Below are 21,002 nucleotides of genomic sequence, written 5' to 3' on the forward strand. Positions count from 1 at the left end.
TAAAATACAAATGCGAACAGAATGCAGTGATTTAGTTAAAAAATAATACTCAGATAACTTTTCCATTTTTTTCCGTGCTCACATGTGTCCAACAACGAAATATGGCAAATATTTTCAGTGTGACATGTTTGGATTGCAGGCAAATATTTTCAGTGTGACATGTTTGGATTGCAGGCTGGCTGGTTTAGCACTTTCGAGTAGGTACGGATACATATGCTACTGTCATACATACAGGGTGTGTTTGGGTATGGTCTTTCTGAAATACGAAAGATCTTACCCGAAAAATACTATGTTCCTGTGCTATTTTTTTTTAAAGAATTAATATGACTAATATCTTTGGTAAATCCCCAGCTTGGTGGGGAAATGTAATGATTTCTATTTAATCATTCTATTTCACAGTGGGGCGTGTTGACTACTCTTCCAGTCCAATGTACACCATAGAAGAGTAACCATGAGGTTCAGGTTTAGGTTAATTAACGTGACATGTGGTAGGCATTCATGTTCATCCTCAAGGTGATTCTTTGGTTCTTCATTTATTGCATTCATCAATTAAAGCAATATATTACTTTGATCACAAAATAATGAGGAGATAAGACACACGTAGAAACAAACAAAAAATTTTAATCATATTAAAGGAAGACCAAAATAGAAGCTCTTTGTTACAAGGACAATAGTCATTCAGTAGCCAAATTAAACTAAACATAGATAACAAGCCATACTTTAGTTCACGCATAATGATTCAAATAGTTATTACTTTTTCCAGGGATGCTGAAATAGTGGTGCACAAATCACTATAGTCCATGTATTGATTCACAGTAAAAATACAAAAGTAAACTCTAAAGAAAATACAGTAACTACAACTATCACAGAAGTGATAGCATACTTCTAGTTTTAACTAACTGGCACAGCCACAAAACAGTCTAAAGTAGACTGTGAACTTCAATCGTCCATACTCAATACTTTTTGTACCGCTGATGCACGCTAATTCTCTCATAAACCAAACATGATAGATACTTGGCAGCTGTGGCAACGCACACCTAAGATTAACCACCCACCCATCATTTCTTAGCCACTTATTGGAGGTTTGCAGTGTGCTATCAGAGATAGCCAGACAAGTTATTACACATAATAATAATAATAATAATAATAATAATAAAATAAGTTAGTATTGCTGTATCCCCAATAGCTGTATTGGTGTCTAAATTCTGTCAAAGACGTTTCTCAGCATTATCAATATGAAGAAAGATTATGCAAAGCCCTTTCGTAGTTTCATGAATCCCGACATAATTTAGCTTTCAAAGTGAAAGACCAAGCAGCAGAAAAATAGGAAAAAAAAAAGCTTTAAACTGTCACCTTTCAAATAGATATAGTCTTTGCAGTATTGTATTTAAATCTGTGGAATGGTCAGGGATGACAGTGTTGAAGTCCATAGCTTTGCTTCATGCCCTTAGAGGCGAAGCTCTGTGTCGTTTTTCCCAGGGGGAATTTCGTCCATGGATGTGTGAGCGCCTTCTCTCGTCTGTCCCAGTGATGATGCAATGACATCAACTGCTAACGTGGCAGTAGCCTCCACAGCTTCAGGACTTGCCCCAAGGTCAGGATTTACTTCTACCATGTCCATGACTGACAGCAGACCTGCACACCAAGATGATGACAAGTTAGATTCAAAAGCCAGACAGTCAAAGACCTTTAAGAAATCTAGAAAAGACCAAAGGAAATGAAAGCCATAACTGTAGTGATCTGTACCTGTGTTATGAATTTCCTCTGCGATGTAGATTCCCTCTCTGTAGGTCAGACCTCCATTTACCGGTGTTCCTGTGGCGGGAGCGAGAGACGGGTCGAATGCATCGATGTCAAAGCTCAAGTGTATTGGTCGTTGTTTTCTGTCAGGATGGTAATAAAATTCAACATCTCAGTTCAAACATCTATAACTGTTTTTTGTATAAATTAAAAATTGAAAAATTAAGAACATTTTTAGTGTTATCATTTTAAAATCTATTATAATCACAATCTATTAATAATAATACCTTGCCAGAAGATGGTCGAAAGTGACTTCCATGACCCTTTGGATGCCTAGTCTGTCGATATCTCTCATGGTGAAATACTGGATACCGAAGCTCTTGAGGAATTGGCTGCAATGCACAATTTTAAAACACATCAAGACCTATGTTTCAGAGTGCACCCCAGTTTCGTTTACTAAAACGTTTTAAATCTAAGTACTTACTACTCCCCAGGGTCAACATCCCGCAGTCCAATGTACACCAGGTCTCTTGAGCTGAGAAATGGCTTAGTCCAGGAGAACCCAGGGATATCTGGCATCTGGTGAGTGAAAAGAGGTTGTTTAATATGTCATACAGGATACTAAAAAAGCAATAATACTTTTTTAAATTAACAGAATCCCTTTTGTAAGTAGTGTTTTAATATATCTTTAGTGAAGCTGAATGTTTTTCCTCACCTTGTCTTGCAGCTCTTTGAGCATGAATGCCACAGGTTGGCCATGGAGGTTTCCTGAAGGGGAGGTCATAGGGGTATTGATATCTGCATGAGCATCAACCCAGATAAGGCACAGGTCAGGACTATGCTGGGCATGGCCGCTCACTGATCCAACAGCAAGGCTATAACAGATGTAGAGCAGCTTTAAAGATATCTGTGCAATGGATTCATAATATTAATACAAACACTGGACTTGTTGTACAGAGTAGGCTATCTTGTAGTATTGCCAATATTTTCTGTTCCTACCTGTGATCACCTCCCAGCATAAGAAGAGTGTGGCCAGCACTGACAGCATTCCTCACTGCTGCAGACAGCTTTTTATTTGCTGCACCCACAGTCCGCGGGAACTTTACATCCATGTAGGGCTCATCCTCCTCCAGGTGTTGGAAGTTCAGATCCCCAAAGTCATGGACAGAAAAGTCTAAAAACACAACAACAAACATCCATACATTTAAACTACTTTGCGCTGTGTCACATTTGCTGCAGTTTAAAATGACTCATTGAACGGGAGTGCACTATTTTCTCAGGAAATCTGAACAAAGGAATTGGTAACCTGACGGCTTCAAACAGCCTGAGGATTTGTAATTAGCAGACGTGGTATGTGCAGGTGTCAGTTAGGCAGCCTACATAATCCGTAGCTCCCGTGACTTAACATGCGTTTGTCTGACCTTGCACTCTCATGGGTTTGAGTCATTCAATGCCAGTGGAACTAGTGACGGAGCACTTTCCATTAGTCTTGTTTCCCACATCGGGTCAGGTTTCAGTGACTGTAGTTTGCCTTATACTATGTGGTTGCAGAAGATTTAAAAGTTTAGATATAGACAGCGAAGTAAACAAGTGAAGTGTTTCACCATATTAGGGTTCATCCAGCTATATGAGCCTTGATGGTAGTGTAGTATTACTCTGCTGATCCAAGGGTGACCAATGCGGTTCATGACCATTCGTAGACAGGACAGGAATAGCCCTTGTTTGATGCAACAGTGAGCATCTCTTGCAAGACAATTCATAAGTTTGTCAAAGGGATGAGCTTTTAAATTTTAAATGCAAGATTACAAGCGCTATTATTCATATGTAAAGGCATGTTAAATGTTTATAAATGCCAGTGATTATTGGTTTGATTATATCTATATATTTTTAATTTAAACAATTTGTACAAATTGACAGGAAACCTAGAGAGTGTGAAGATGTAAGAGTACATGGCAGCTACTTCTCTTAGTGTTTGGTTTCATGTGTCCTCCTCTGTTAGTGACATAGCAGCTAGATCTTATTTCATTGCTGCCAATTTGGCCACCAGGGAATTGATTCCTGGCCAACATTTTACATTAGATTACATATATTCAGGTTTTATTTTACTTTTTATAAACCACCTTGTGATAAACATCAAGGTTGTTACTATAAAACTTACAACAGTATCTTTGAGATTCAGCAACGTAAGAACAAACTGATGAGTGTGTGTATATATATACACTCATTTGATACAGTTCAAGGTATTTTGGACAATATAGTCATATTGTGCAGATCCACTTAGTGGCCATACAGAAACTGAAAGTAAGCCAGTGACGCACTGTATAGTGTATGTGTAACACAAAGGGAGCGCTCTTCCCTTTGCACAACATGTTTACACCTCATGAGCTGATGTGTGGAACAGAACAAACTGGATTACCTGGGTAGTTAGGTAAGGGAAGTTAGGAAGTTACAACCTAAAGGCCTGCATTAAGCTGCCATTGTCACACACCTTCATTGGTTTTTCTGTTATATTTATAGAGGCAGGAGCAGTTTGTGGTGCAAATGGGGATTCTGGTGAGCTAGGAAGTATCACGACAGCAGATTTCCATTTCATGTTACTTTTTGGGCAAAATTTCAAGACATTACTTTGGACATTTTGAGTATATTTATTAAGCATAAAACAGATTAATTTGAACTACCTTTACTACAATAATTAATGGAGGCCATCATGATTTACATTGTGTTTGTTCCATGCACAATATTAATCTACATTAACCTGATCACTCCAAAGGTAATTAACTATGTCTGGATCACAGATAGAATTTAAGTACCCTGGGATAGCTGTGACCTTATCATGGCCTGTTAAGAACTGGCAGGCCCTCCTCTCTTTATTCATGAATCCTTAGTGGAATTTCAATAACAATGGCACTTCGCTGACATGCGCACAGAGGGGGTTCTTGTCACCTGCTGTGCCTTTCACGTTAAAGGTACCACTTCTTTTCACACCGGACTGCGTGGGAGTTTTCATTTGGACCACATAAAAAGTAAAAGTGTCTGTCACTGCAGTGACGAGATAATGGAAATAACACCGTCATCTTCATTCTGGGCTCTTACGAGCATGTGCCAGAACGGCGGTGGGGGGTTGGGGGCAAGAATGAATGAGCAATAGGTGTAATTTCTCACGAGAAGAGCGAGACGCCGGCGTGCCATGTTGACAGTTATCACAATGTCCGCCTGTATTGTCTCGTCTTTCCGTCCTATGCATGAGTTTGTAGCCATTATACAATAACATTTCGACGAGGATTAACATCAAACATTGGAGAGGATGTTCGAGGTTTCTCTCTTTGACTGGCTTTAATATGGCATTAAACATGCACAAATATACATTCGGGAGCCTATAAATAAGTCTAGTTTTACATCCTATTTTATTACACGACGTTTTATCCTGTAAAACTAATGACGAAAGCCTCAAACTGGACTCGCGCGTAAATCACTTTGTTCTCCGAAACATGTGCACCAAATCTCTCTCATTGGTTACATATCATTTGTTTATATTTACTTTCTCCCGATTATGTAACAGACTGACTGACGACCGAGCGCTGAAGATATGTCTGTCTAAAAGTCTGCCGGGTTAAGCTGCAGGTTACACCCACCGACAAGTTACATAACCCAGCACCACCGGCAGCTCCAAGATTACGACACTTACCAAAATTTGAAAGCCTCTCCATGAGCCCCGCATCCCTGATGACTTTAGGGCCATGCTCCACACCTCTCTTTTTCTGTAGGGAAGAAAACATGGGAGTTGTTAAACTGTTAAAGATGATAGGCTCTTTAAAAGTAATGATAATATTTTAAAAAAAAAACTCAATATCTTACTTGTCCTTTTGAAAACGGAGCGCCAAGCACGGCCACCGAATGAGCTCTGCTTTGCTGGTAAGTATGGTTGAAATGACGGGAAGAGTGGGAAAGACGGGAAAGTGCTCCTCTCAAAGCCATTCTCGGAAATTAAAAGTCGCCCCGGTCACAATGAAACCGACTCGGAGTCTGACGAAAGCTCAGTGAGATGTTGCGCCCGAGGATGCTGAATGTGTCGTTGGTGCAGGAGAGGCGGTCTTTATGACTCGTCAATCTACTGAATATTTATGAGACTGTGACTCCGACAACGAATACGAAGAGATCTCCTCTTAATTCAGTCATAAAATAAAAATAAAAAAACTCTGCCACCTACCATAAAAAGCGTAATTTCTTTTAAGCGTTTGCAATGTGTTATGAGCTTTTATTACCGAGGCAAGTCTTGATATATATACAGCGTCTGACGTCAGGTTGAATGACACACCTTCGTAGTAGCCAATAGCAACTATGGAAGGAAGTGGGTTCGCTTTTAGGCGTGTCCTGGAAACTGATGTGGGCCAAGGGTGTTTTGTGAAATGTTGGGACGCACTGCTGCAGTGTCATCAAAGTGGAAATTTCCACAGACGCAGCGTAGTGTAATGATCCGCTTGTTTACATTAAACGCTCTTGACCGAGGTGTTTGTCCACGCGTGTTCTAAAGCTCCTGCCAAAACATATCCCACTTGATTTCTGGCCAACATAAAAACATGTTATTATCTGGGTTAGTGTATTATTGCGGGGTTTATCTTTCACCACCGCAAGAAATTTCACACTGTAAAGCAATAACAGAATCTCAAGTGCAAGTTATCATAGGCAATTAACTGAAAGTAAAATGGACTTAAACAGCAAAGATTTCTAATAAATATAACGAGCGATTGTTTTATTATTTATGTGTATTTACTTGATGAATTGCAGTTAGTTTATAATTATAATTTTATTTTACAAGTAAAGGAACACAGTGCTTCGCGGACTTACTCTGTTTCCTGTCGTTAACGTGAAACTGCGGTTTATTACTGTTAATTCGTTGTTGTAGTCTTGTCAAGCTATGATGAATCCACTATATTTTATCTTTATGTACTCGGGTTTTCTTCCAAGCACGATGCACGGCGTTCAGCTGAAATTATTTACATCACAGGCAACACAAAGATAGCTCGGAATCATTAACATGGGCTATTGTGGGTACAAAGTAGTGCATTTCTAAACTTCAAGCCTAATTGCAAATCCTAACCCTAATCCTCACCTTAACCCACTGAGCGGTTCTAGGCGAATCAAGTGCAAGTTTTTCTTCTGACGTCATTAGCCCACCTCAGATGCATGACTGTGGCATGACTCAGTGAACAAAAATAAACATACTGTACTACGAAACAGAGGTTAATATTAAGGTAACTTCGTGATTAACCCTGTGGTGTCTGTACTATGAAGGAGGTTCACGTCTTAACAGGGTATATCACTATGGTAACTAATGAGCAAGTATGAAATCCATGCCTACTTCCCAGTCAAGTTTGCAGAAAATTGCCTCACCATTCTTGGTCCCTTTTACTTTCCACACACAGATGGAAAAAGCATATATTTGTACTTGCAGACCGTAGGGTACATAAAATTTGGACGCAGACACCCAGGCTAGAGCTGGGGTAATATAAACTAAACTGTCATTTAATAAAATACTCGATTGTGAACCATTAGATTCTCTTGTTGTAATATCGCTGTCTGTTAACTCGAATAGATGGACAGCTTTCTTAACGGGCTTTAAACAAGCTTAATTTTATTAATACGGTAGCTCCGCATTCAGATAGTACAGGGTGGGCCATTTATACACCGTAATAAAATGGGAATGGTTGGTGATATTAAAGTCCTGTTTGTGGCACATTAGCATATGTGAGGGGGCAAACTCCTCAAGATGGGTGGTGACCATGGTGGCCATTTAGAAGTCGGCCATCTTTGATACAAGAGGGCCATGTGACACATCAAAATTATTGGTAATGTCACAAGAAAAACAATGGTGTACTTGGTTTCAAAGTAACTTTATTCTTTCATGAGTTATTTACAAGTTTCTCTTTGTTCACAGCCATTGACATGTCGAAGAGGTTAACACGTGAGGAGCGGACCGAACTTGGGTTGATATCTGGTGAACGCAGTAACCGGGTCATTGCAGCAGATTTCAATGCAAGACACCCTACAAGACCACCCATCTCCCATGCTACAGTTAGCAAACTGCTTGCTAAGTTTCGTGAAACTGGTTCAGTGTTGGATTTGCCAAAATGTGGACGCAAGAAAACTGTCACTAATGAAGAAACATCAGTGGCTGTCCTAGCTTCATTCAGCAAGAGCCCACAGCGTAGCACTCGCCGCATGTCACTGGAAAGTGGCATTAGTCAAACATCCTTTCGGTGGATATTAGCTACTCACAAATGGCACCCTCACAAACTCTAGCTACTGCAGCATCTCAACGAGGATGACCCAGATCGGCGCACAGAATTTGCAGAATGGGCAAAACAAAAATTGGAACAGGACCCTCAGTTCACGCAAAAGATTTTGTTCAGTGATGAGGCAAACTTTTATGTGAATGGTGAAGTTAACAAACAAAACCACCGCTATTGGCCTGACACTAACCCACATTGGATGGATCCCTCCAAGACTGTTGGAACAACAAAAGTGATGGTTTGGTGTGGTATATGGGGTACAACGATGGTGGGTCCATTCTTCATCAATGGAAACCTCAAGGCCACTGGATATTTGAAATTGCTACATGATGATGTGTTTCCCTCTTTATGCACTGAAGCTGGCACATTCCCTGAGTTTTTCCAGCAAGATGGTGCACCACCACATTATGGGTGCCAAGTCCGAGCATTCCTAGATGAACAGTTTCCTGGAAAGTGGATTGGTCGTCGTGGGCCAGTTAAATGGCCCCCAATGTCTCCTGATCTGACCCCCTTAGACTTTTATCTTTGGGGTCATCTGAAGGCAATTGTCTATGGTGTGAAGCCTGGCTGGGGGGCTTCTTTGCCTCCCTACTGCTGTGTGCCCAGCCTGGAGGCTGCGGTCTATGTCACATTGATTACTGATTACTGGTTGATTACTATATAATCTTCTTCTATTGCACTTACTGCTCTTGCACGTCCGATTAGATGTAAACTGTATTTATACATGTGTAATGGCAATAAAGATGAATCCTAAATATTTTTCTTATCCTCAGTAAAATGTAAAATTGGAAGTGAAAATAAAAAAAGTCCAAGGCCTCTCTGTCGTTTCACAAACAAATTAAAAGGAACTTTCACGTGATCGAAATGAACACTTGGGTGGCACCGAAACATGTTTGTTTTCTCTCAGCAAATAGTCTACGGTCACGATTTTGCTCTTGAAAGAAAATAAAGGAAACGAAAGGGAAAGTACGATTGTAACATCACATGAAGACATGCTATTTCATGTCAGTCATGCCACTGAGATACTCATCTTATCATCTTCCTAGTTCTGGTAAGGCTGACCGTAAGCGACTGGTTCTTGTAAAACAGGGTCCTGTAGTTACAAATTTACGAAAGTAAGACTTTAGCGCCACCAAGCGTCTAAAAGTAGAGATACAAAAGTTATATTGTTCTTTTTTTAGCCCTCAGTAAGGCTTGCCAGGAAAAACCTTGGATTGGATTGGATTTCATCCTGATGTTCTGGGTCCTATTTGGACAATTATTGGAGACTAGGGACAAACCCAAGCTGGGACTTGAAAATTCTTTGTACTTTGAGTACTGTGCAAAAGTCTAATTTCTTCATATTTTACTAGGAAAATGAGAAGTAAGTACAGCAATGACTGTATCATTAGTTACAGACCATTAGGAACAAATTTTAGGTGGGCCCTTGCCGATTTATTTTCATGGGCAGGCTTTTTTCTACTTCTGTGTCTTCTGTACAGGAACCTGTTGTTTTCAGCAGCACTTGTGAGTTCCTGTACTCTTCATCTGTTGCACTTGTTGTGCTTGTATACAAAACTAAAGCTCAGAAACTCAGACAGGGCATCCTAAAAGCACACATTCATGATGTGTCCACTTAAAAAAGAAATAAATGCTTGTACAATTCTAATGTGCTTACGTGTTTGTGGGGTTGTATGACCACCTTTATTCTTAAACACAGGCTGAACATTCTCAGGTAAGATTTCTTGTAATTTCTTTAGGTAGCCTTCAGGAATAGTTCTCCAGGTTTCTTGAAAGACATTCAAAGTTCTTCTTTAGATGTCGGCTACTTTTGTTCTGTTCTCTGTCAAAATGATCCCACACGGCTTCCACTTCCATTCCACTGAGATATTTTCTGATGAGGCTTCAGTGAACAGCAGCTGGATCAACTGAAGGGCTTGATGCGTCTCTCAGGTCCTGTATCTGGTCTTTGCTGGAATTATTTATCTGTTTCTTAAGGACATGATATTCAGATACTGTTCATTTGCTTTAGATAGATTTTCTGCAAAACATGCAGAGATATGCCAAGTTTTCAGCTAATATATATATCTTTTTGTAAATCATTGCTGTTTAAGTTTGTCAAACTGTGTTATCTTTGGGATTTTTTTCTTTCTTTTTTCTTTCTTTTATTTTTTATTAAAAATTACAATAAAATCTGCCTCCTTAGATGCAAAATACAGAGGAATGTAGGATGGCTCAAGGCTTTTGCACTGTATATAACTAGACACATAGTGTATAGTAATTTGCAACAAATTATAAATGTTATTCTGATTGTATCAGTCTTAATTTTCATTAACTAACAATGTAATCCACATTTCTCATAGAAAACATTTACAAAGTGCGTAGCTGTGGCTACAATGTAGCTTGCCATCACCAGTGTGTGAACAGGTGGATGACTGAATGTAGTGTAAAGCGCTTTGGGGTCCTTGGGGACTAAGTAAAGTGCTATACAAATACAGGCCATTTACCATTTACTACACAAATAAATATGTATATTTAATTTGTTCTATAAGCTAATGTCTCTAATTCTATGATCAACCCCTTTTTATATTTTAGAATCCTTTGTCATATTTTTCCCTCTCTATTTTTTTCCACATTGAAAGCAAAGTTCAGATAACTGTTCTGTTTTTTTTATTTTTTATTTATTTAGCACATTTGTAAAGTCCCGTTATTTTTTATTTAGGACACGCGGGTGTGTTTCCTGCCTGCCAGACTAAAAACAGGGCAACAAAGAAAACGTGTGACGATGTTTTCCCATGATTCATTTCGGAAAAGAATCGGTCCCAGTTATTTGTATCCGTAGAGGTTCTCGTTGCTCACCGATGAAAATTACAACGCTAATCATTAGCGTTGGGCTTTTCTGTCAGTTGACTTTAACTGGGCTTTATTTGGACAATTAACTCCGTAATTAGGCTCCAGTTTTATTTTACTCTTGGTGTACCGGGTAGGTAAATCCGTGCTTGACCGCTGCAGCTAATATTTAGCAGCAAGGCCACAGAGTAGCGTTAGCCAGTCTCAGCTAATTTAGCTAGTTAATGTAGCTGCTTTTACGTGGGTGAGCAGATATCCTACCTGCTCAGTTGGTCATACTAACGATCATTTTGTCTATCCTTGTGAAAAATACTACTGTCATGATCTTAACAAAAGCCCGAGGACATAAAGAAATGTTCCTCTGATGTTTTGCTAATTTGCTAAATATCTTTTCTCCTCTGTAGGTAGGTTTCTGGAGTCTTCAGGATGTCGTATCCTCCTCCGATAAACCGCCAGCAGATTGGTATCCCACAGTTACCACCTAGGATCCCCCCTCCACAGTATGCAGGCTTTGCTCCTGCAGTCCCACCAGGTATTGAAAAGTTTTTTTAAACTTGCTCTGTAGCCTTTTTAAGGAACACACTGTGAAGTGGCAGCTCTGTGACATTCAAGGAAAAGCAGCAGGGTGATCTAAATCTACAACCACATAATGTGGGTGAAGCATCAGTTGACGGTAGAATTTCTTTGAAAATGAGTGCACATAGATAACTGTTGAGAAGTAAGATACCTAAAGGCCCAATAAACTGACATAACTTAATACCCCAGAGAGAGAGAGAGAGATTGAGGAATGTTACAGGAAAATTACCTTAACATTTAATATTCAGAAAATTAAATGTTAAAATTGCAGATCACTTTTTTTGTTATTGGCTTTGGGAATTTTACATGCAGTTATGTATATTATCTGTTATAATATACATAACACCTGACTGAGTGCTGTATTTTGTTTCTGTTTTCAGGGACTCCTATGATACCGGTTCATATGGGTGTAGTGACCCCCACACCCACAGTGAGTTCGAAGCAGGAGCATTCTGAATAACCTACCTACTATTAAAAACATACTTGCACATATTAACAATGATGCCTGGTGGAATTCTTTTTTTATTATTATTAATATTATTATTATATTATATTGTTAAAGAATAAAACCCCTATGCTCGCCATCGGTTGCTTGTTGTATTTGCATTTTTTTTGGTTTGCTTTGGTGTTACTCTGAATAAGAGTGACATTTGCATATTTATTTTATTTTAAATTATTTTGCAGGTGCTCGTTCCAGCCACAGTTGCTGTAGCACAGAAGCCGATGACTCCGAAGAAAGAGCCTGGCACGATCAGAGCCAAGGATACGGAGGATGGTGGCGGCCCCACCACCACTGTATTTGTGGGCAACATTTCTGAAAAGGCATCTGACATGTTGGTCAGGCAGCTTCTGGCTGTAAGTTTACTGTTACTCAACTGGAATAATCCGGTTAATGTACGTTAGTGATCTTTTCATGTGAAACAATTATCAATTTGGAATAAAATCTGTCTGCAGCTAGACAAATCTTTATTTTTTTTATGAGAGCACTTTAAATATTTAGAGGTTGCAGTCATAATAATATTTAAAAGATGACAGTGGTTCAGGAGTTGCAGGTGACAGACATTTATTCTTGTTTTAGTCAAATGCAAATCTCCAACGTATAATAAAAGTAAAAAGGAGTGAGGTTTTCATCATATTTGATCACAAGTATTGTTATAGGGATACAACAATAGTGTTTTATATGTGATCATTTACTTGTTAATTATTGTAATTATCTGGACTACTAAACACAAAAAATCCTTGTTTTCTGTTCTCTTTGAATATAGAAATGTGGTATTGTTCTAAGCTGGAAAAGGGTCCAGGGTGCCTCTGGGAAACTTCAAGGTAACAGCACAAAAACAAAAGCACATTTTAAACCTTTTTTGGTGTTTGTGCATGGGATGGTGCACAGAGATGACACTCCTAGAATTTTAAATCCTGTTAAACATACTTACCCTCTTATTTATCATGCTTAAAGACCTATTTTCACATGTTAATTTTATGTATGTGGTTTTTGGTCATTTCTCTGGTATAGTCAGTCAATCAGTGATTTGGAGAATTAGGACATTTGAAATTGAATGTCAGATTCTTGTTTTTCCCCATATGTTTACTCCATTTTTTTCTAACAAAAAAAAGTTATCAAATATCTTCGTGGGCTGAATTTGAAAACCTTGTGAACTAACTTTGTTTTCGTCTTAACTCCTGCAAGCTTTTGGTTTCTGTGAGTATAAGGAGCCTGAATCCACACTGCGAGCCCTCAGACTCCTGCATGAGTTGCTCTTGGGTGATAAGAAGCTGTTGGTGAAGGTCGATGCCAAGACTAAGGCTCAGCTAGATGAGTGGAAGGCCAAGAAGAGGAGTGCAAATGGGGTATGCTGCTCATCTGTCTTTTATTTTGACTCTTCCTTTTCTTTTGGAAGCTACATTTAGAGGTCACCACAGTGGCTCATCTGCCTCCATCTCATCGTATTCCTAGCGTCCTCCTCTTTCACACCAACCCACTCCATTTCCTCTTTTATTAAATCCACAAACCTCTTCTGAGGTCTTCCTCTTTTATTCCTTCCAACTTAGCAAGCTGGCAGCCTTACCTCTCTTGTCTCCAAATCTTTCTCGATCTAATCAATAGGGAGTCGGTGGCAGCGGGAAAAACGGGGATGAAGACGAAGAGGAGGTTCTTGATGAAGAAACCCTGCGTAGAGACCAGGCTGTGAAGGGGGCAATAGATGTCCTCATCCGAGAGTATGCAAGTGAGCTTAATGCTCCCTCACAGGATCCTGACAGTCAGCCTCGCATCAAGAAGCGGAAAGAGAAGAAAGAGGAGGTAGTCTTTGCATGATGCACACGGGGAGGAGAAGGGGCTGGAGCATGGCTCTGGCTGTTGTAGTATTAAATTTTTTTTTTGGAGTGCTTAGTGTGTTTGTTTCCTTTCTCTCTTCACTTTGTGTAAGGAGGATATCAATGCCATGGAGATGGAGGATGACAAGAGAGACTTGATTTCCAGAGAGATCAGTAAATTCCGGGACACACACAAGGTAATGTATCAGACTGCTCTTGTTACTGTGTAATTTAGGTTTTGAAGAAGAAATCCTCCACATTTGTTAGTAGAAATTCCTCTAACGCAAAATGGATCTGCAGTTTAAGACTATTCTGTTTCTGTCAAACAAAGTCTTTTGGTAGTCAGTAAGTTCTTAGAGTAGCTAGTGGAATTCAAAGGGTACAGAACGTAGTTGATGTTGATTTATGATCCATTAATACTTCAGCCACCGATTGATTACTTTATAGTACATGTCAGTATTTCCAAACTGGCCACGAGTTGTCACTGTTCACAGTACTGATTGAGACTAAAATATTTCGCTCTTCACAAGCTAAATTCATCACACAGAGTGCATGGACACAATGTGAAATTCCAACCAAAGCTAATCTATTGATTAAACCCCACCAATATGGTAGAGTTCATTTGGTGACTAGAGCAAGATGAATCTCAGAATCTCAGCTTTGGGAAAAAGTTGCGAGGATAGGATGTAAGTATGATCTTTTATTTCTTCTCTACTCATTTTGGGCGCTCCCTTCTGGAGGGTTTGCAGAGGGGCAGCTGGCTCTCAGTCGACTTGCACTAAGGTTGTCAAAAAAAGTGATGCTGGACAAATTCCTAGCAGGTTGTGATTACAGTGAATCATGTTTAAGAAGGTCGGGCAGCTCAGTGAACCTCTGCATGTCCTCATATGATAAATAGCGTGTTTGAAAAACACACAGAGCCTGAAAGAGCCTAACCACTGCAGCAGTTTGAACTGCAGCCTGTAGTATTACTGAAGCAGGGAGCGCCCCTTCACAGCACTCTGCGGTCTGAAGACTTGCAAGGTAAGTAATTGCTTTGCTGTTTCTGTTTTGGTTTTTTTTTTTTTTTTGTTTGTTTTTTTTGTTTGTTTGTTAACCCTTAGAAATTTACACCACAATGAGACAATGCATAAATAAAGTATGCAAACATAAATAAGGAGGAATAAGCTGCAGGGATATTTTAGTATGAATACCATTCAACTGTTTTCTTTGTCGCTTTTTAAAACAAGGTTCTCTTATCAGTATTTTTAAAAGAAGTTATAGGGCTACTAACGAAACCCAAAACGTTGTGACTTTGTACTGGAACTGAGGACAATTGATGTTATATACTAAAAAAAACTTCCATCAACAAAGGGGAACAAGCCTCACACCACATCAAACACACAGTATGTTAGGAACCTGCTCATGGCAATGTTTTAAAATTGTTTTCCAATTAGTATGTTTCAAACTCACTACTAACTAGTTTAATACAGGAGGTAAGTTGTAGGTAGGTTAGGGAAAAACTGTTTCAAAACAAATAATGTGTATCTGTCAAAGCCCTCCCTTCGGAGCGAAGGTAGAAATGCTAAAATGGTGTGCAGACTTTAGCAGACTTGAGTTAAATTACAGTTTTGTAGTTTCCTCCTCTGTGGTCTTTTTTTTTTTTTTTTTTTTTTTTTTTTTAGTTAATAGCTGTCAGACCCACATTTAACATGTGGTAGTTTATGTTGTTAACCAGTCCAGATCCACAAAGCTACCAGCTGGTATATATATATTTTTTTTAAATCAGCCACAGGTCTGTTTGAACTGTGGGTCTGACTCTGAAGGGTTTATTTTTTTTCCCTTTTCCTTTTTTATTTTTTATTTTTAAATTGGGTTGGTGAGACCAGACAGACACCACAACCTGGCGGTAAGACTGCTTCACTAATTTCTTTGTGGCAAAATGAAATGCAGTATCTGATTTGCATTGACTTTAAAAACAAACAGATGTGGATGCTATTTATGTGGATGAGTTGTAATAAGATGAAACTGCTTCGCAGGAATCGTTTGGACTTCTTTTTTTTTTCCTGATTATATTGACTTTGCTCTTGACCTGCTTTTCCTTCTACATGTAGCCTGTAGGATGTGTAGGGGCAGAGAAGTGCTGAAACCCTAGTTCATCATCTGTAAGTTTTGCACCAGTAGCTCCAGAACAGACTGTGGAACATGATTTAAATGTTATCTAGTGAGAATGTAGAAAAATGGGTCAAACTTTGTTTACTGAGATTGTCAATGGACGGCTGTGAGAACCAGTGAGCTGTGATTGCCTTTACAGATAAATAAAATGGTGTTCAAATTATTATTTAGTAGTTTGGCTTCATACTGAAGTCCCACACTGCTCTAGGGGATCACTTGCACTGCAGTCAGGCATTGCTTTCCTCCTTCTCAAATGACCATGTAGAAAACACGTGGGGGCCGATTATGTAATTTACTTAGTTACGCCATTTGCCGTGTTAAGCTTAGGCTTGTTTTAATCCACTTGGCACCTATAGGTACAACCAGTGCATTATATAGTGGAGATCTCAAGTTTATAGTTAGATCTTCATGACCTTAAGTTAAAAAAGGTTCAAAGCTGGCTTCAGTTTGTTGTTTTTGTTTTTTTTTACTTACCACAAGCCATATGAAAAACCCCATTTCCAGTAAAATCCTATGCATATGCATTTCAGGCCAAATCTGTCCCTTACCCGCAGTCACGAGTACACTTTGAATTGGAAAACATTCAGATGTTGGTTTGACCAGTACTTATTTGCCTTTTGATATCAGATAATAATCCCAGATCACCATAGAGCCCATCGTAACAGCAGAGGTTGAGTTGGCCTGTTATTTATTCTGTACAAATCTGATAAAGAAGGGAGGTCAAATACTGGAGCCAGAACAAGAAATTATCTCTTTGCACAGGAAAAGAAGACTGTAAGTGTTTACAATAACACTGGAAATGTTTCTTTGGTGAAACCCCTCATATGAGCTGTGACATCCCCAGTTTGTTAGGTATTTCAAGAATATACTGTCATTTATGGTTTTATATAAGTGTGTCCTGAAATTGAGCAGTATATACATTAAACCTGCTCAAGCTGCGGACCACTCTTCCTGGAGGAAACCACTTCCTGACTTGGAGCAGCCAACCTCCCCCCAAACAATGAGTCATGGTAGAACGTGAGCATTTCTGAAACCGGCAGTGTAAACCATTTTTTGCCGATAACTTGTTTATTTAATTTAGTATGATGATCTTTTTTTCACCTTTTGCATCTTCTAATGCAGTTTCATTTTCTTTTCCCATGTGGGCTCCTGCAGAAATTGGAGGAGGAAAAAGGCAAAAAAGAAAAGGAACGCCTGGAGCTGGAGAGAGAAAGGAGGGAGAGAGACAAAGAGCGGGAGCGGGAGAGGGAGCGCCGCGATCGCGAGAAAGAGAAGGAAAGGGAGAGAGAGAGGGACAAGGAGCGGGAAAGAGACCGGGACCGCGACCGTGAGCGAGAGAGGGATCGTGAACGCGAAAGGACGAAGGAGCGGGAGAGGGAGAGGAGTCGAGATGTCAGTGAAGCTCGCAGCAGATCGAGGTCAGTTCTAATGCAAGATGGTTTGTTCTGGCTCACACATAAACGGTTGTGACTCATCTAAAGGGCCGTCTCTTAATTCTAACGGTTTGGACTTTGAGAAATCAAAAGGTCGTTGGCTCCAGCTGTTTCTAACAACAGACCTCAAGATCCACTCATAAGTTTCTCCACATTGTGTTATGACTTATCAATGCATGTGGCATAATACTGGTAACATAATTCATTATCTGTGATTTAAAGATATGCTAGATATGAATTCTTGTTCCCCACTTTAGGGCTTTGCAAGTTTTTTTTTTTTTTTTGTTTGTTTGTTTTTAACGCTACAATGAAAGACTCATTTGGTAGCTGTAAATGAAACCAATGAGGATTTGTTGGAGGCTGTTAAGGAACTTTTTATTTTTGGGGAGTGTTGTGTTCAGTTGATCATTTGTAGAAACTATCCATATCACAAAATAACTAATGAAAACACTGTAGTGAAATGTATTCAGCAGTTGGCACTGGCTATGGGCAAATACCCTTGAAATGATTGCGTTTCAACTTCATTTGATATAAAGATGAACTTCACAGATCAGTAACCCATTATTATTTTAACAGAGAGAGGTCTAGAGACGATAAAAAACGAGACCGCGAAGAAGATGAGGAGGACATGTATGAGCGGCGGAGACTTGAGAGGAGGCTTAGAGATAAGGAAGCAGCTTATCAAGAAGTATGTTTATCATCTCTCCCATTTTGATTTGATGAAATGTTCATTTAAATAACTGCACATAAGCAAATTACTGTTAATGTTTGACAGATTACTGATTGGAATTTCTTTTCTGTGCCTTCTTAAAGCGCCTGAAAAATTGGGAGGTCAGAGAGAGGAAGAAGGCCCGTGACTATAGCAAAGATGCTGAGCGAGAAGAAGAGAGGCGTCGTGAAATGGTATACAAGAATGCATGCCACGCTGCATAATACGAGTTTTAGACTATTTATTATTTCAGATACGTGGAAACAGAAGGCTTGATTTACTGTTTACTGTTTCATTTTGTGTATAAAATCAGATGAAAGAAGCCAAAAGGCTCAAAGAGTTCCTTGAAGACTATGATGATGACAGGGATGACCCGAAATATTACAGGTGATTATGTTAATTTGCATTTTAAAATGTTTTAATGCTTTTAATGCCTTTTGTCATTACTTTACGTTAATGCTAAATTTTTTTTTTTTTTTTTTTAGGGGCAGCGCATTGCAGAAGCGTCTTCGTGACAGAGAAAAGGAGATCGAGTTGGATGAACGTGACCGGAAGAGGGAGAAGGAGGAGCTGGAGGAAATTAGACAAAGACTTCTCGCTGAGGGTCACCCTGATCCTGATGCTGAATTACAGAGAGTAAATCCACCTGGAACTTTCCCTAACCTCTGACAAAGACATTTGATAGACTCAGAGATCTTTAGTTTGTTTTGCAGAATTACAGCTTTTTTGCTTGTTCTGTAATGATGTTTGTGCATTTAATATTAATATGCCAGTCCACCAGTCAACAACAATATCCTGAGGTTGCTTAATGTGTTACATATTTGTGTAGATGGAGGAGGAAGCAGAGCGCAGACGACAGCCACCTCTGAAACTTGAACCGGAGGAGGATGTGAACCAGGAGAAAACTCACAAGGAGCGGGAGAAGAGGGGGTCCGGAAGGCCTGTGGAGCCGGAGCCTCAAGTTCCCCCGCAGCATTCAGATGACGATGTGGAAGAGGCAGATGAAGATGATTACCGCGATGGCGAGGACTCACAAGAAGCCAAGCCGCAACTCAAACCCGCCATGCGACCAATCACCACTGCTCCTTCTGTGTCTTCTGCCAGTGGAAACGTTACTCCAAACACCCCCGGAAATGAGTCTCTTTGTGGCATCATAATTCCAGGCGAGAACACTCCAGAGGTCCAACCTCCAGAGGAACACCGGCCCAAGATTGGCCTCAGCCTCAAGCTGGGTGAGTACAGCAACGAAGCAAAACACACATACAGATCTGTTGTTTAATGGCACTGCTTTTTCCCAGAGTAAATAGTATTTCCTGATGATTTTTTTTTTCTCCTACAGGTGCCACCAACAGTCCGAGTCAGCTCAGCGCAGGAAAGCGAAAGAAATTAGCAACTGTGGACAGTGTTTTCAACAAGTTTGACGAAGAGGAGGCAGATGAGCAGCCTCGCAAAAGGAAACTGGTTCCACTGGACTATGGTGATGATGAAAAGAGTCTGGGGCTCGATGGAGCAGAAATTTCAGGGGCCAAAGGCAGCATTAACACAGAGGAGAAACGGAAACACATAAAAAGCCTTATAGAGAAGATCCCCACTGCCAGGCCAGAGCTCTTCTCCTATCCTTTGGACTGGGCAATGGTTGATTCGGTAAAAGGCTTGGCATATTTTGAAATTGCACTTATTTTCATAGCTTGATATTTTAGTTATTAGTTATGTTATGTTTTGTTTTGCTTTCCATAGACTCTGATGGATCGCCGCATTAGACCGTGGATTAATAAGAAGATTATAGAGTACATTGGAGAGGAGGAAGCTACATTGGTTGATTTTGTCTGCTCCAAGGTCAGTTATTATCCTTTGAAGTTTATCTGTATCTTTAAGCTTGTGGTGTTGAATTGTTGGGCTTGTTGCTCACTCTAGTTAATATTTTTCTTTTCTGATCAGGTAATGGCACATAGCACTCCTCAGGGTATTCTTGATGATGTTGCTATGGTAAGTTGAACTTTGCCTGGATCCTAAGTCTTTAAACATCTTACATATGTAATCCATCTTTTGGGACTGAAACCCAGTTGAATGGTCCTTGAATGGTCTGTACCACACATTGTCGATTAAGTGGATGACTAACCAAAAAAAGGAAAAACTGTCAGTTTAAAACCAGACTGGTCTGTCTTAAAATGGTTGGTGACAGTCACATTGTATACATGTGCTGACTCATTGAATACATTCAGCTTTGTAATATATAGTATGTTTAACTGAACTGTTTGTCTTTAGGTTCTTGATGAAGAAGCAGAAGTCTTCATAGTAAAAATGTGGAGGTTACTGATATATGAAACAGAAGCAAAGAAGATTGGACTGGTCAAATAAGTAAACGCGACTCTCTGACTGACTTCCTGAGCTTTCAGTTCTACTGTCTGCAGTTTTCTGGTCCAGCAGACTGTGAACATGCCCACACGGCGCTCCATTCCATCGGCAAAGAGCTGCTGCCTTGTGTGTGTGTGTGTGAGAGAGTGTGTGAGAGAGTGTGCGTGAGAAAGTCAAAATTGTGAACTGAAAGGGTTTGGAAACTAATGTGCTGCATGAAAAAAAAACTTTGGTTGTAATTCTTTTATTTGTTAATGCCGTTCAGGAGGAATTTCATCCATCTGTTCTACAATGTGTTGGACACATTCTGCTTTAATTTGGTGGTGTTGTTTGGAGGCACTACTCCATTGTGTGAACTAATAAACATGCTTTTTTTAAAAAAAAAACAAAACAAAAAAACAGTGTTTTTTTTGATTGTGTTGTTAATAATTATTAGCTGTTTTTGAATTATGACATTATTTTCAAACACCAAAAACTTAATTGGGGTCACTTCCATATACAGATGTGATTACTGCAGTAAATGTATGGTACCTGGTTTACGCCTTCTGACCCCTATTCTTCTCAATCACCTCCCTCAAAGGAAACATCTATAGTGCTCTTTGT

At 39.6% G+C, this 21,002-nt stretch overlaps 2 protein-coding genes across 3 annotated transcripts; one reads left to right on the plus strand and one right to left on the minus strand.

Moving 5' to 3' along the window:
* Nucleotides 1-601: 601 nt before the first annotated feature.
* On the minus strand, nucleotides 602-5,981 carry arg2 (arginase 2). The gene is made up of 8 exons (XM_014409790.4): nucleotides 5,596-5,981; nucleotides 5,426-5,498; nucleotides 2,740-2,914; nucleotides 2,456-2,615; nucleotides 2,225-2,319; nucleotides 2,028-2,132; nucleotides 1,747-1,883; nucleotides 602-1,635 (listed from the first exon to the last, which is right to left on the minus strand). The coding sequence occupies exons 1-8, from the start codon at nucleotides 5,713-5,715 to the stop codon at nucleotides 1,448-1,450; spliced, it is 1,053 nt and encodes a 350-aa protein (XP_014265276.1). The 5' UTR covers nucleotides 5,716-5,981; the 3' UTR covers nucleotides 602-1,447.
* Nucleotides 5,982-10,805: 4,824 nt separating this feature from the next.
* Nucleotides 10,806-20,773, plus strand: rbm25a (RNA binding motif protein 25a). Of its 2 annotated transcripts, none has more exons than XM_004539975.2 (18): nucleotides 10,806-10,992; nucleotides 11,264-11,391; nucleotides 11,816-11,865; nucleotides 12,120-12,290; nucleotides 12,701-12,758; nucleotides 13,123-13,283; nucleotides 13,540-13,734; nucleotides 13,862-13,945; nucleotides 17,058-17,320; nucleotides 17,912-18,023; nucleotides 18,149-18,238; nucleotides 18,358-18,431; nucleotides 18,530-18,680; nucleotides 18,874-19,276; nucleotides 19,384-19,688; nucleotides 19,782-19,880; nucleotides 19,983-20,030; nucleotides 20,310-20,773. In XM_004539975.2, exons 2-18 carry the CDS (start codon nucleotides 11,286-11,288, stop codon nucleotides 20,400-20,402), a joined length of 2,463 nt encoding a protein of 820 aa, XP_004540032.2. In that variant the 5' UTR covers nucleotides 10,806-10,992; nucleotides 11,264-11,285; the 3' UTR covers nucleotides 20,403-20,773. The 2 variants fall into 2 exon arrangements, with proteins under 2 accessions (XP_004540032.2, XP_014265282.2); XM_014409796.2 differs by having other exon boundaries at nucleotides 13,865-13,945.
* The last annotated feature ends 229 nt before the right edge of the window (nucleotides 20,774-21,002 follow it).

This window comes from Maylandia zebra, linkage group LG19 (genome assembly GCF_041146795.1).
Source record: "Maylandia zebra isolate NMK-2024a linkage group LG19, Mzebra_GT3a, whole genome shotgun sequence".
NCBI classification, from domain to species: domain Eukaryota; kingdom Metazoa; phylum Chordata; class Actinopteri; order Cichliformes; family Cichlidae; genus Maylandia; species Maylandia zebra.